The 14,820-nt window shown below is 41.2% G+C and overlaps 1 protein-coding gene across 3 annotated transcripts; it reads right to left on the bottom strand.

The window, feature by feature from the left end:
- Positions 1 to 994: 994 nt before the first annotated feature.
- Positions 995 to 11,741, bottom strand: fbxw2 (F-box and WD repeat domain containing 2). Of its 3 annotated transcripts, none has more exons than XM_070851133.1 (8): positions 11,683 to 11,741; positions 9,692 to 9,984; positions 7,881 to 8,103; positions 4,736 to 4,930; positions 4,255 to 4,388; positions 3,911 to 3,997; positions 3,623 to 3,792; positions 995 to 2,851 (listed from the first exon to the last, which is right to left on the bottom strand). In XM_070851133.1, the coding sequence occupies exons 2-8, from the start codon at positions 9,956 to 9,958 to the stop codon at positions 2,563 to 2,565; spliced, it is 1,365 nt and encodes a 454-aa protein (XP_070707234.1). In that variant the 5' UTR covers positions 9,959 to 9,984; positions 11,683 to 11,741; the 3' UTR covers positions 995 to 2,562. The 3 variants fall into 3 exon arrangements, with proteins under 3 accessions (XP_070707234.1, XP_070707232.1, XP_070707233.1); XM_070851131.1 differs by lacking the exon at positions 11,683 to 11,741 and adding an exon at positions 11,161 to 11,421; XM_070851132.1 differs by lacking the exon at positions 11,683 to 11,741 and adding an exon at positions 11,230 to 11,421.
- Between the last annotated feature and the right edge of the window lie 3,079 nt (positions 11,742 to 14,820).

Raw genomic sequence — 14,820 nt, 5'->3', positions numbered from 1 at the left:
AAACACAATGCACAATGTCTCCCTTCTTATTGTCCCTTCCGCTGACCTGCTATGCTGCTTCCTCTGCCTGTTGCTCACAGCTATCTTAGCCTATTCATGAGCTCCATGTGTGCAACCAGACACTGTATAACCTGCATGCTAAAGGCCTTTATTACTATTTTTGTCAATTACTGATGTAGTGCACATGGTCTGCTTTTCCCTCCTCTCTAAAACAGATCTCTAACCTCCTCAACTCAGCCACTCTGCTCATACACTGAGCGTAACCCACAACATGCTGGCGTGTGTGATAGAACAACATCCAATAGCGCACGCACACACACACACACACACACACACACACACACACACACACACACACACACACACACACACACACACACACACACACACACACACACACACACACACACACACACACACACACACACACACACACACACACACACACACCTCTTCTTTGATGATCCAAACAGCTGTTTTGGTGTGTGTAGCCAGACAAGGATTTTGTTGAGGTCCATTGCCCGGGTGCTGGATGTGATGTTTGCTCCCACACTTTACCTTCTCTCCGTTTTCATGTTGCCCATGTTCCTCAGACAGCCTGAGCCCACCACAGCCTACATCTGCTGCTTGCATGGCTAAAAACAATGACGTTGACTCACATTTTGAAATGGTGGCATGACCAAATACACAGACACACCTAGATGCATTTGCTACCTTTATTTATTTGAAAGACTGCAATATTGAAGCTGATTGTAGATTGATGCAAGTGACCAAAGAGCTATGACAGTGCAATAGAAGAGTTTGTGAAATAATAACACTGTGCAGTGCTTGAATTCACTCTGAAGAGATACATCAAGAAAAACCCCTTTCACATTTCTCATGGCCAATATCCATGTATTACTTTATGTACAAATCATAGGACTATATTTTCAGTTTTAACTGGGTGCTGCTGGGAGGATATAATGTGGTGCAATGGTCAGACAACAGTAAAGAATACAGTATATTGGTGGTATTTTAATTAGATTTGAAAAACCTAAACTAAGAACAGTCTGTACATCTGTTGTGTACAATTATCCATGTGAGAAACAGGCTACGGTCTGTATTCAAGAAAAAAAAAAAAAACGGATCTTTCATAAATGAGGTTTGGTGCACATGAATACATTTCAATCCTGCTGATCTGTGACCTGCCAAATGCAAAGGAAGACATCATGAAAATTGTGAGAAAAAAACCACTCAATTCATAGTTAAAGTTTCGGTTTTGGAGACATGATGTTAAAACTGATGCACAGCACGAGGCATTATTTCACATAGTTTCTCTGGTTATGCCAGGAAAACCACCAATTCAATTTTCTTTAAAGTCTATAACAGTAATTACACGCAGAACCGACTGCTTGCTAAGTCACTTCCTCAGCTGTTGCAATGCATTGAGGCCTTTAGAAAAATAAACCTGATGTTTTACAGTCAATGATTCATAAAAGCAATTCACTGAGCAAGTCATGTCATAGATAGCTGTAGATACCTATAAAATTACAGACATCTTAGACTGTTGGAGCACAGTGAATATGAAAAATTCAACATAAAAGTAAGATTTACAATGCAGTCATTGCCTTCCTGCAATGTGCCAGAGTTATCAAGGAATTCTAGTTTGTAACATCAAATGAACTGAAAAGGCACATCACATTTCTCAAGCTGACATTTAAACCAGACATCCCTTAGAAAAGCATATTCAGTGAATTACATGAAACCTCACAATGTTTTACATGGTACACAACAATGTACCAAACCACTTTTCAACATACGATTCAGTATACAGCTTCCTTGGGGATGGTCTGTAAAAACCTCGAGGAATATCTTGCTTGATGTCATAATCTGACGTCAAAGGAGACGCTCACCATTATTTACAGCAACTGTGTTTAAGGCAACCCTGCTGTACTTCAAGGGAAAATGTTTCGGCAACTCTGCTCAGTGACCAGCTTGGCATTGGCCATGTTCTAGCTACGGCATATGTGACACAGTCTCATCCTGGTAAGAGTCAGTGGCCAAAGTTGGTACCCAATTAAAAGACTGGGGATTAAAGGGTGGCTACACATATTCTCACTGCACAATGCTAAACTGATCAAAGAGCAAATCTGACAAAAACATTTACACTTCCACTTCGTTAAAGTCGACTACAGGAGAATTTCTATGGTTGTGTTTAGTTCTGATTTTTTTTTTTGTCGTGAACGACACATTTTGGCTTTCAAGAAGTCTTTCTGTCCATCTTCGTCCAAGATTAGAGGAGGTTACAGGTTTCTGCAGGAATCAGGATCAAGTGCTGATCTAGCACTGAGTGTAGCACATGAGTAATAGTTTTGTCATATTTCCTAGTTTGCCTTCCGCTTTCATCTGTCAATGTTCATGTTTGTGTCTGAGGAGGCCTGTATGCTGAGGAAGAAACAGATAAAAACAAAATGCTTTGGTCCATGCATGATCTATCTTGGCTGTAAAGGTTCATATATTCCAGAGCACTCATGATGGTGGCTCGTATCCTAGCAGTCTGGGGACTGGAGTCCTGGGCTGCTTCTATCCGTTCTCCTTCCACAGTACTAAGTGGATGCTATGGTCAGGCATGCTGGTGGCAAACACCAGTCCAGAGTCATTGCCCCCGTCCAGGCCGTTGAGCCAGGAGGTCACACCGGCCAGGAAGCTGGATCCTCGTTTGGATTTTCTGTAGGCTGGTAGAGGCCAGCGGCCCGAGATGGCCTCTGTCCTCAGGTCCATCACATACAGGAAGTGGTTGTCGAAAAGGAGCGCAAACACCTCACCAAAGCTGAGCAGGGACAGGTTAGCTGGGTCCTGCGTTTTTATCACCCTGGGAACAGAAAAACACGCTGGATTAAGATATTGTTTAATAATACAAGTTCTCTTGTCCAAACTCATGATTCCGAGCATCATTCTAGCATAGCATGTTGCTCCAGCGTCCGTCTACCTTGGTCATCCTACACTGTTTAAGCGGCGTCTCTCAGTCATCTGTCAGCTGTCTTCACCAACAGTGTCACAGCTTGCTTTTCACTCACGATGACCTGTGGCCCAATTACTACTGGTGGCAGACTCTTAATCCCTTTTCACATTACAACTCCAATTAAGATCTTGGGTTCTATGGCTTCTAGATGAGTACTAGAAACAATACAGTATGTAAAACCTGGATTCCAAAGTCACTGCCAGTCAGGAAGAATGAAGTAGAACTCTTCTTCTGGAATTAAATAATCTAACTCAAAAACTGAATTTCGTGTTGTTTAACTCTCAGGTGAAGGTCCACCTTGAAAAAAAGAAACATTTCTTGGCTGGTGAACGAATGTAGCTTTCATAAATCTGTAGCTAAAACAGTGAACCTCTGCAATCTGTGGACATTCCAGCTAAAAAAATGTTTAGAGCAAATTCTTTGTATTTTTTATAATTTATATAGTTTTATTGTTATGCTGTTTTGATATTTTGTGCTTTCATTTATCACTGTACATTCTTAGTGTTACATGAACAACCTTATATACAACGATTTGTATTGATTTGTTTGAATTTCACAAGTCCCTGCATTCATTCCTTGATAATCACACAGAGCCATATTTTGTAATTTATACTACTTTACCTGATAATCTCAAAACTGGCAAAGTCCCACTGATAAACGCCGAGGTCAGAGCTGCAGACGATGTAGTGTCCGTCAAACTGCAGGCGAGGCTGAAGGCTGATGCTGCGGTCGTCTGACACTGCCAGCGTCTTCAAACACTTACAGTTGATTTCTCTCCCTAAGGGCCAGACCTGAGGAGGGAACACAGTGCTCCACCTTATGGACTCTTCAGGTATAGCAGCTCACACACATGAGAACACCATCTCGTTACTCACTAAGTCGAAACGCATGAAACTGTTGCAGCATTACCTTAATTTCATATTTATCAGCACTTAGGAGGATATAATCACCAGGACTATGCACCATTGACTCTACTTCACTTTTCTGTAGAATCACCTGATGGGAGATAGACACCAGATTTGCATTTCAAACATATTAGGCACATCATGTCAGCTCATTTACACTTCAATTTTCAATCTTTACCAAAGGCAGTAAACACATTTATAACAAAGGCAAATGTCAACATCAAATTACTGACATTTCAATGGTGAATACAAATCAATAGAATCTACTTATTTATGGTTATGGAAAAAATACATAAACATCAAACTCTTTTCCTAGAATGAAACCTTTACTAGGTAAAGTGAGCCGACCTTGGTGACCCACTCGGTGTGTCCAGTCAGAGTGTTGAGACAGGCACCAGCAGACAAAGCCCAGACCTTCACAGAGAAGTCTGCAGAGCCACTGACCAGCAAGTCCAGCTCGTCATTGTAGTCCACGCTGAAGACTAAGCAGACACAACATGTCCATTTAAAAAGCAGCTGTTAATGAAAAGGTCGTAATTTCAGTGGCTTCATGTATTTCAAACGTTAGAAATGGCTGCTTACTAATGCAAACACCATCACACATTTAGAAGTTGTATTATTCACCCACACATTTTGCATTGCAAGGCTACAAATGAAGCAGTTGAACTGATTACATTCCATTTCATTGATCTGGATTATAGTTTGTACACTTTCACTATTTTTATTTACATGTATACACTAGACCTACCCTCGAATGAAGTTTTTATTGCCTATGAACACTACTCCACATAACAAAGAACAAATACTTGTGGAACATTTAAAAACCAACCTGCTCCTGTGTGGCCACGGAACTGCTGGATTTTAGCCCCAGTGCTCCACTCCCAGCATGCAATAGTGTTGTCGAATGAGCCAGTCACCAACTTCTGCTCATCAAACTTCACTGTGGCACAGGTATGTGTCTGAATTCCATAAATACACTGCCCAGTGCGCACGTCCCATAGTTTGGCAGACAGGTCATCTGATCCTGAAAAACAAGGGGACATCCATGTTAATGCTGTAAACTGTGACACTCTACAATACCCCATCCAGACAGACAGTGATGTGGGTCAAAGCTACGTCAGCACTCTGTCTGGATTAGCTGAGCCTGCTTCACATTTTCAGTATTTAAAACTGTGTGGTTAAAGAAGTACAATATGTAAAATCTTGCAAGGAAGTTTAGTTCAATGTAAAGAATTAGCAGTATCAACGTTGCATCAAAGATCTTCATGTACTGAATTGCACAGGTATCTACTGAAGTGAGCATGCTAACCAGCTAGCTGTCCTGTCTCGTAATACCATTTCTTAGAGATGGGGCAGTAGAGAGACACACCCAGGCAGACCAAACACTGCAGAAGGCAGTGCCACCGCCCCAAAGCACAGGGAAGAGGGTCAGGGAAAGAGCTAAACTAGCCCTGCTCCTGGCTGATGTCTGCTCGCAGGAGACTGTTTGTGCCCGCATCTTAAGTGAAGAGGCAATTGCACTCAACAGGCAAACCATGTTCCTGCCCAAGTGTGTGTATACATAGGCTCATTTATTGTATGGTTTATTAGTGCCACCATTTATTTGGAGCAGGCGCCCAAATGTAACCAACTGCACCTTTAAGAAGACTACCCATGCCTCAGTCCAGGCCTTACGCATACTTTGAATGTGCTGCTGATGGCTATCAAACAGCATATGACTTCTTTTGTGGTGCCCACTTTTGGACAGTGTTCAATACACAGGAGTGAGGACCACTGACCAACACTGTATACTGTATACAGTTTTAATGTGGTACGGTTACAGATATTAACTAGGAAAGCACCATTTTTTAAAACACCCACAGAGGACTCTGCTCAGGTTGGGGCTGTGGGTGTAGCAACAATAGGAACTGAGAGGTAACCAAGATCGAGTGGGCCCTGTTTTCATGGAAGCATAACAATCAGCTCCAGCAGTTTTCCTGATTTTGAAATTTATAGGTCTGCATTTTGGTGACCAGTGCAGAGCGCTTGGTGCACAAGCAAGGGAGAGGAACAAACAGGAGGCAGATTCACTGAAATGACGAAGCTCAAAAGGAGTTTTTGGTCATTTAGATGGCATTACATCTTAGACTTTGTGCAGCAAACAGACGTCTCATTATCACATCTGTTTCTGGAGTCACTTCACCAAGAACAAACTATGCAGATGCAAATGTGCAGCAATGGTTAAAATACACTCTCCGACCACAGGTCGGTTTAAATCACCATCAAAAAATGTTTCATGTATGTAAATCAGTCTGCAGTAATCTTTAAATGAATCTGAGTGATTCTTCCAGCATCTGACGTCCACAGCAGCTTTAGACTGTATGAAAATCTTCTCCTTCGCAGCCATCTGAAGGCAGCAGGACACACATGTTGACAAATCTGCAGCCTCCAATTGGAGTGCTGCAGCAGCTCGCAGTGACACTACGCACACCGTTGACTGTGTTTACCTTCATTACATCCTATGTTTACTGCATCACTGTACTAATTAACTGTTACTAATCAGCAACAGGCCCCACAACTCACTTGCCTCAGCAGCAAGTAGTCTTGGTGGGTGATAGTGGGGAATTGATCACAAATATTCTTAGCCTCCATAGCTTACTGCGCAAGGGTGGACAAAGCAGCTCGGAGTGATCTCACATGGTGTGAACAGAGAGGGTGGTCGTCCTACAATTAATACAATGCACTGTGTACTTTGTAATTTGTTTTACATTAACAATTGATCAAATTACTGCATGTACTGTAAAAAGAGTTGTTGGTGACAAACGTCGTCTTCGTTCTTGCAGCTCTATTGAGCTATTAAGCTTCTTTGAACTTGTTGATTATATTTAAAAACTCCACTCTGATCAGCCTGTGGGGTGTACTACGAAGCGAGATTAGTGGGTTAGCGAGGTATGTAGAGCCTAAAGCCGGGTTTCCTGTGTCATGAAGGTGTATATTTTTAAGCTGGTCTGATTACCATGGTAAATTATTCTGCAAACTTAACCTGGTCCAGAAGAGGCTATGTTCCAAGTTTACGTTTCAAATCGTCCGTAAAAGACACCAAATTTGTTGCATTTGCAACAAAATGAAGCTGTGCAATTACAGCAGTGCAAACTGCATGTTTCACACTCAGTTACTGATGGAGAAAATGTGTAATATTATCGGAAACACTAACAAGATTTCCACAGCAGATTGTCCACAGACTAGAAGAATGATGACTGCTCAGCAACAACAGACCTCTGTGGATTATGTTTTTATGCTTGGCAATTAGCAATTACAAAATTGATTAGTCTATTAGTAATCATCACAGATAGAATTCAATCAATGAAATAAATTTTGTTTTGGCCAAAAGCTTAAATGAATTGCACATATCCAGAGTCAGACCTGCCGCAGACCCACCTTACATGTATGTTTAAATATGCTGTTTTAACTAAGAGTCTGTCAAGCCATCTTACGCAAGGAAAGCCTGGTTATGCTGAACTTGCTTCGTAATACACCACAGCCCTCTATGCACTACCTGCTCATCAGCAGACACACACAGTTAGAGACCAGCTGGTGAACATAGTGGAGCATTTAGCAGCTAGAGAGCCAGATATTTTTCTCAGGAGTTGCTGGAGACCAAACCAGAGCTAAAAGGAGAGCAACACATATGGACACAAACACAAATCTGAAAGAATGCTGCATCAGCGTGCTCTATGTGTGCTGGCTGAGCAACGGATAGGAAAAACTTCAAAAAGGTGAAGTAATTAATGCAGCAGCTGGATGCAATAACTCAAAAATAGTTTAATGTAATGCACACAGGTGACCAATCAATAATGTGCAGGTTTTAGCTGAAGCTATGACAAAGAGGTCATAGTTTCCAAGACAGATGAGAGGATAGACCAGCATCTACATAAGACAAAGATTATCCTAACACAGCCTTTTCATGTGGAAAATAAACCAGAGCCACAGCCTACCTGTGCAGAGGAGGCCGTCCTTATAATAGAGGGCGTATACCCTCGCACTGTGGCCAATGAGGGACGATGTCTCAAATGCCTCCTGATCCTTCAACTGCATCATGCGCAGTTTAGCCTTCAGGTAGACCCCCTTCCAGTGTGATGCATCCTGAATGGACTCATCAATCCTCCAGCCCAGCTCCCGACACACACCCTGCCACACCTCTGTACATGAGCTTATCACCTACAAAGAAAAAGATATATGTTGGGTTGTTTGAACACTTGAAACACTTACATGGGTGAATGACAAGTACTTTCACTATAAGAAAAAGTGAGCTGTATCATTACTGGCTTTTCCTTTAACATTATGAGGTGACCTTTTTTCCCCCATTTTATTCACGTTTACCTATCCTTTATTATTATAAATACTGTATATGCTCGTTCATTGATTGGCCAATGTGCAACTATTGGCATAAAAAAAAATCCTGTTGCTTCTGAGCTCTAATATTTTTTTTACATAAACCAGAAACAAACTGATCAAACAGTAAGTATACAAGATTGCACATTTAACCAGACATTTGATACTCAGTGCTCTGCGTACGTCAGGATACCTATACCTTTACAAGTACATACAGAAATGTTGCAACAATGCAGCCTGTATGAGTAACACACAGACATATATGCAGTAGGATGAAAATTAAAATCACGTAAAGTAACCCCTGCCATCCCTCTGAATGGCAGGTGCTTCTAATTTGCCTTATTCCATGTCTCCTCACTCCTTAGGTGTCCCGGAAATCAGTCTGAAATCAGTCTGCCATTATTTAAGATCTCAAAGGTCTCATTACTAATCTCTCTCTTCTGCTTAAAAGAGCAGAGATCGAGGTGTGTCTTAAAATCTTTCATCAGCGCGACACATTATAAGTCTATTGGTGATCTGCTGGGATACCGTAGCTGATCAGGCTGCTCTGCAACCGCATTACCACAACACGCAGGTTTATACCGCCGAGGACAAATAACAGAGCCAATAGAGCACACACATTGTTAGTCGCAATTTTCTTCTGCATCTGTGTTAAGTGCAGGCCAGATGAATAAATTATATTATATCTCATCACTGATAAATATTTTTCTTTTCAAAAGCCATTAGACTATATATACACACGCAGCACTCCAGTTTGTCATTTCTGCCTGCTGTCATTCAGTAATAAATATATTTTACTATCCATCTGGCTCATTTCCGTTAAGTCATATGTGATGCTCTAAATCAGTTACTGTATGTCTGGTTGAAACTATTCTGATTTTCAGGTGTAGATTATCATTTCCATTTCCCCTACAATGTTTAGGCCACTAAGCTATTTCTGATTATTACGGGACATCAATCAATCATTACCTGGATTCTTAAATGAGAATTTACAGGCAAAATATAATTAAGTACAGATACCAAAAATTAATATTAAAAAACATAGCTGTTGGTAGAGGTGGCTCACACACATTCAGTGTCTGTGAAGGGAAGTCCACTTACAAATTGGTTTGTCTGAATACAAGGTTTTTTTGGTCCCTGCAAGAGTATAACACAGAACACTTAAAGAGCACTGACAGGTGATGAAGCTGTGACACCTTCATCAGAAACCTCACTTCAGATGATGACCCAGAGGATCATTGTAAACAGGCGAAGGGGGATATGAAGACAAAGCATTTCTCTGTCCTCACACCCCCCCTTACCTCATAGGAGGGACTAAGACACGAGAAGAAGACAGAAGTGAGGTAAACGAGAAGACATTTAAGAAAATTGAGAAGCACCACTTGACTACACTAGCAGGAGGCAAGATATTTACCTTATTCCACTGTTTGCAGACCAGGCAGCAGGTGAGCAGAGTCTGAGGATCCAGCCATCGCAGCAGGTAGAAGGCCAGCTCCAGGGGAAGGAGGCGCAGGAAGTCACGCTTGAGCAGCGTCTCCAGTCCATTAGACAGATGACGAAGCTGCACAGCACCACTTAAAGATATGAGGTGGTCCAGAGACTGGTTGCGCTGCTGGTCATTTAGAGTAAGGAAAGTGGCGGAGACTGACTCCAACCACCCCTCAAAGGCCGCCTTCTCCATGGGCACATGAGAGCAACCTGCAACACCTACAAGACAAACGCAGCGTCTGATTCAGCATCTCATTTATACACAAAATGACACGAGTATCTTGAGCAGCCAGAGAGCAGGAATGTGATAAACAATGTATTTGGGATAAGCTAAGGGATTTCAATTTGATGTTTTCCTGACCAAGTCAAAATCTCAATATTTAATTTGTAAAGATACAAAAAACACAAGTTTTACTGTAATGCAATTGGAACTGATTAATTTGCTATTGTTTCACTAAATGACAAAAAATGACATTTTTTCCATCGACTAAAAAAACAACATCATAATGCAAAAGTGTAAATTACACAAGACATACTTAGCAGATTTATCAATCACAGGAATTTGATAAATGACAACGTGGAAAAGTATTAATAATTTCAGTTGTCTATTAAATATAATTGCCAAACATTTGCTGGTAACTGATTGAATGATGCTGTTTTTCTAACTTTCAAGTCTTTGGGCTTTCTCACTTCTTGTCAATCAAAACAAACATTCCTGAGATTTTGGTGACGAAACGTTCTGACTTTTCAAACAGATCATACAGACTAAATTGTAAAAGTTTCATAGGACAGAAACGTAACCAGAGAGGGGACTTCTAATAATAGCAGATACAGTGGCTAATGGGCTTGTCATCAAAAACTGGCACGAATAGCTGCAGAAACCTGCTGTCAGTCGTGTGTTGTTGCTAAACGAAATTCACAATCCACGAGGGTCAGCCCTCAGTGAGTTACCTTCAAGTGCTGGAGGACATTTTATATTCATGAACCAGCAACGTTACCTGTATGTCAGATTAACTGTACATTTGTAACTTAGCTAGTTAAACTCTGCACTAAGTTCACACTGTTTAAATGAACACAAAAGCAAGTGCTGCAGACACTTTGCTTAGCTGTGGTTTAGCTACAGAAGCAATACTGTCCTGTAACCTATCTATGTATCTGCCACGCTTCGTTTGTCACTAATTTGAAGGCAACACTTAACGAAAGATTTTATCCGCTGATGCATCCATTCTAAGTTAGCCACCTGGCTAGTTTTGTAGCAAACGTTAGCTAAGTAGTAACACTACGGCAATTTAATAGCAAGTTAGCTACGACTGGTAACGTCCACACAATCAATGAACATGATCTGCTAGTAAATAACAATACATTTAAAATGTAAAACCCAAAATGTCTACCAACCAGAGAGTTGCAGGGAGACTTTCCTGGCTTAGTTAGTTCACATAGCGAAGTTAGCTGTCGTAAGCTAACCTGTCAGCAGGCAAGTTGAAAGGATTGTCCAAGTAACCCAGCTTCGTAGCTAACGTTAGCTAGCCACCATGATGAGAATATCTGACTCTGTTTATTGTGAGTTGCATAATGTGTCTAATGGAGTGGTCTTCTAGTCATTTTCCAAGCAGGGAGTATTTAGATAGTAGGATAGAAGGAAGGAAAGCAGCTTCTGACAGCATGAAAACCAAAAGATAATGGAAACGCTATTCCTGCCCCGTGCCTTTAACCCCCTCAGCTCTGTCTTACAGGAGGCGCCGGAGAAGTACTCCTAATTCTTCCACGAAAAACAAAGACGTGAAGAGGACACGCTCAGAAAAGTAAGTTAAATATCAATAGTACATTGCTTTTTATGTGCCCGCTACATTGACATACTAATATCATTTTTGCTAGGTAGTTTCCTTGGCATATTTTACTTCACAGGACCTACTTTACCTGTAAGACCACACTGCGGGCTCCCTGGACCTATCAGGTAAACGGGCTTCCGGTGTCGCGTACAATGTGGAACGGTCAGAAATATGTGAGGGGGCCCGTGTGCTCATGTGTCTCTCTCCCGGTGGTTCCGACCATGTTTGAACCACAGGTTGTGCTCGGTAGCAGGTCTGTGCCGTAGCCATACTCTACGGTGGAGCCCAAATGTGACACCGCTGCCAGCAAACCAAGAGCCACTTTTCTGTCGGACAGAAGGCGCGCATATTAAATCACGCGAGAACGTGTCATGTACAGTAGCTTGGTGAAATGTGGTGAAGAATTATTACCAGCAGGGGGCAAACACATCACTATTATTGTTACTAAGGCAGGGAGCCATGCCATAAGAATAATTTTAGACTTTTGTAGTGAATATTTTAAAATGACCAATGAACATTAGTGATAAAAAAAAAAGTAATATTCACCATTTTATGTTAGTTAAATAGCTTAATTGTAAAAAAGTTTCCATTTTATTGTGTCTGATTCTCATATTCAGTTTCAAATGTAAACACACTAACTTGCAGTTTCCATTTTGTGATGTCATTTGAATAATGAAATGAATCCATCCCGCAGAGCAGTGTCAGCCCTGGTTGCCTAGCTGTTGGCCATTTATTAATAGGTTTATAATTATTCCACTCCTGGCACCGTAATCTATGGACAAGCTAAGTTTACATTATTCTATACTGATACATTATTCTATACTTGTTTTGTTCTGGGAAACTATGACACCAGTCTGTCACTAAGTGAAGATCTGGTTGCTGTCATACTTTTAAGTATCAATCTACGTCATTGCCACACAGTTCAGTAGCATTTTTAAATGACACAATGTTTATACATAATGAAAGATAATTTAAAAAATGAATGAATGATAATGGCAAAAAGATAAAAAGATAAAAGTTTTGTCATTCAGGATTAATTCTCCTTAACCCAGCAACGCCTGGAGCAACGCCTTTCTCACTGTTTTTGAGATCATTTTATTTGAGGCTGTATTCCACTATGACTTACTGGTTCAAAAGTGGTCTTAAAATAAAGAGAGAGCGAGTCCTGCATTCCACTGATTTAGTATTACATCCATAAAGGAGAGAGATATCCTGTCTTTTAGTCTATAGTATATATCAAGGTACAATGAATCTTAAACTTACCATGATGCAACTCGTTTGTCTCTTTTCATTGGACAACCCCCTGACAGGTGAACGCTCACATTTTTCAACTTCTACACCACTAGTTTGTAACGCAGCCTCTCTCTGGATGTATAGTTAGTCTCCAAACCCAAGCTGAGACAACTCTGAAACCCAGAAATGTAAGCAGTTTCATATTTATCCCCTGAAGCTTGTACGATGGCGAGGCTTAGGTCAGGTTAGATATTCTTTGAACCAAATTTTTTGTTTCCCCAAGAATTCACATTTCTGGGCTTGAGTCCAAATCACTAATTGGCGTCCTTCTAACACCTCTTGTGCCTGCCAAGTCATGGATCTACACCCTGGTGGAGCAATCGCAGCAATTTTCATTTTCTCACCAGGCCTCTGTAGGCATTTTCTTAGGACAAAAGTCATTTCAAGGAGCTGTATTTAATAACAGATGACTGAAAGTTTGTTTCAAACATCAACAGGAAATTTTTTGATATCAAAGTTCAGATTAAGGGACTCAGGGACAGGCTTCCATGTTTATAGGGCTGGCCACGCTTTACTGCAAGTCCAGCACAAGTGTCAGATGATCTCATTAATATATCCCTGCTTACGCGCTCATAAGTCATGTTCATGCCACATAGTGTCAAGTCCTGCCAATCAGCTCGTCATAGTAAACAGGAAACTGGTTTGTAACACTGACACCAAAAAGTAGACTGATCTAGGAGAAATAGCAAACACAATGGGTGACTAATAGATTGTGTTAAAAACATTTGTCACTCCATCCTTATCTATAACTGATTAGGAAGGAATCTCTCAAGGACAAAGCAACAGATCTGCTACTGCAGTCTGTTCCTTCAGTGGGGTTTAGCATGTGTCATACTGTATTTTAGCACAGCTTGCATTCATGTTACTTTATATACTAAAAGAACATCCCAGCTGTGGCTCTGTTTGAGTTAGTGTGCTTATTTGCTGAGTTACAGCATATTTTATCAATTAACTGGAGGTCGTCAGTGATATGAAAGTGTCGGGCTGTGTGCTGTCTGTTGTTGCGTCATGTACCAGTGAACAGCCTCAGATACCAACTCATCTTCTTGATATACGGGTCATGTGGGACTGAGGCTTATCATTGGCTTGTCTCACTGGCCTGCAGTAGAACGGGCCAAGGTGAGGAACAAGCCTACCTGCCTTGACATCATGAGTTTCATCTTCACACACATGAATCACACACATGAATCACTATGATTGTATCTTATTAAGTACTTCTGCCCTGCAAACACCAGGGCCTGGAATGTTGTTGGTGTGTCAGTTTGTCCAGAGTAAGACATAAGGACAGGTGCCATTTTACCTATCGAGGATGATTACATAAAGGAGGGTTATAAGTACAGTAAGTACATTCAGTCATGTGGATGCAGCACAAATGTTGCAAGCCCAAACATTGCAAAAATCACATGCTTTATGTTCCTACACTTAAATGCACTTAATTAAATAAAATCCATCAAATAAGTTGAAGTGCTTCAATTGCTACATATTGATGTACAATGATTCATGTACAACAATGAAGAGCCTGAAAAACGGTTATTTTCCTTTATGGTCCAAGGTACAGTCTGAACAGATGAGTTTTCATTTATTTCATGGAAGATGTGTAGAGTGTCTGCTGTCCTGATGTCAGTGCTCATTCAACCATTGTGAAGCCAGGATAGAAAACAGTGGTGATTTGACTGAGCGGCAGCTGGGCGAAGTGAGTACCAAGCTGACTGCCAGTAGCAGAGCGTAGGGGAAAGGACAGAATTAGTTAAATGTTGTCTGCATAGCTGTAGTAGGAAAAGCTGTGTGAGTGATTAACAGAGCCCGTGACTTGAACCTGTGGTCTACAGAGAAAAGCAAAAAGGACCCAGAACAGAACCAGGAGGGACCCCAGCAGTCAGGCTACAGGGTTCAGACACAAATTCTGTTCAAGCTACCCTGTACACATCCAACC

This window comes from Pempheris klunzingeri, chromosome 19 (assembly GCF_042242105.1).
Source record: "Pempheris klunzingeri isolate RE-2024b chromosome 19, fPemKlu1.hap1, whole genome shotgun sequence".
In the NCBI taxonomy this organism is placed as follows: domain Eukaryota; kingdom Metazoa; phylum Chordata; class Actinopteri; order Acropomatiformes; family Pempheridae; genus Pempheris; species Pempheris klunzingeri.
This window is presented reverse-complemented; position numbering and strand designations above follow the sequence as displayed.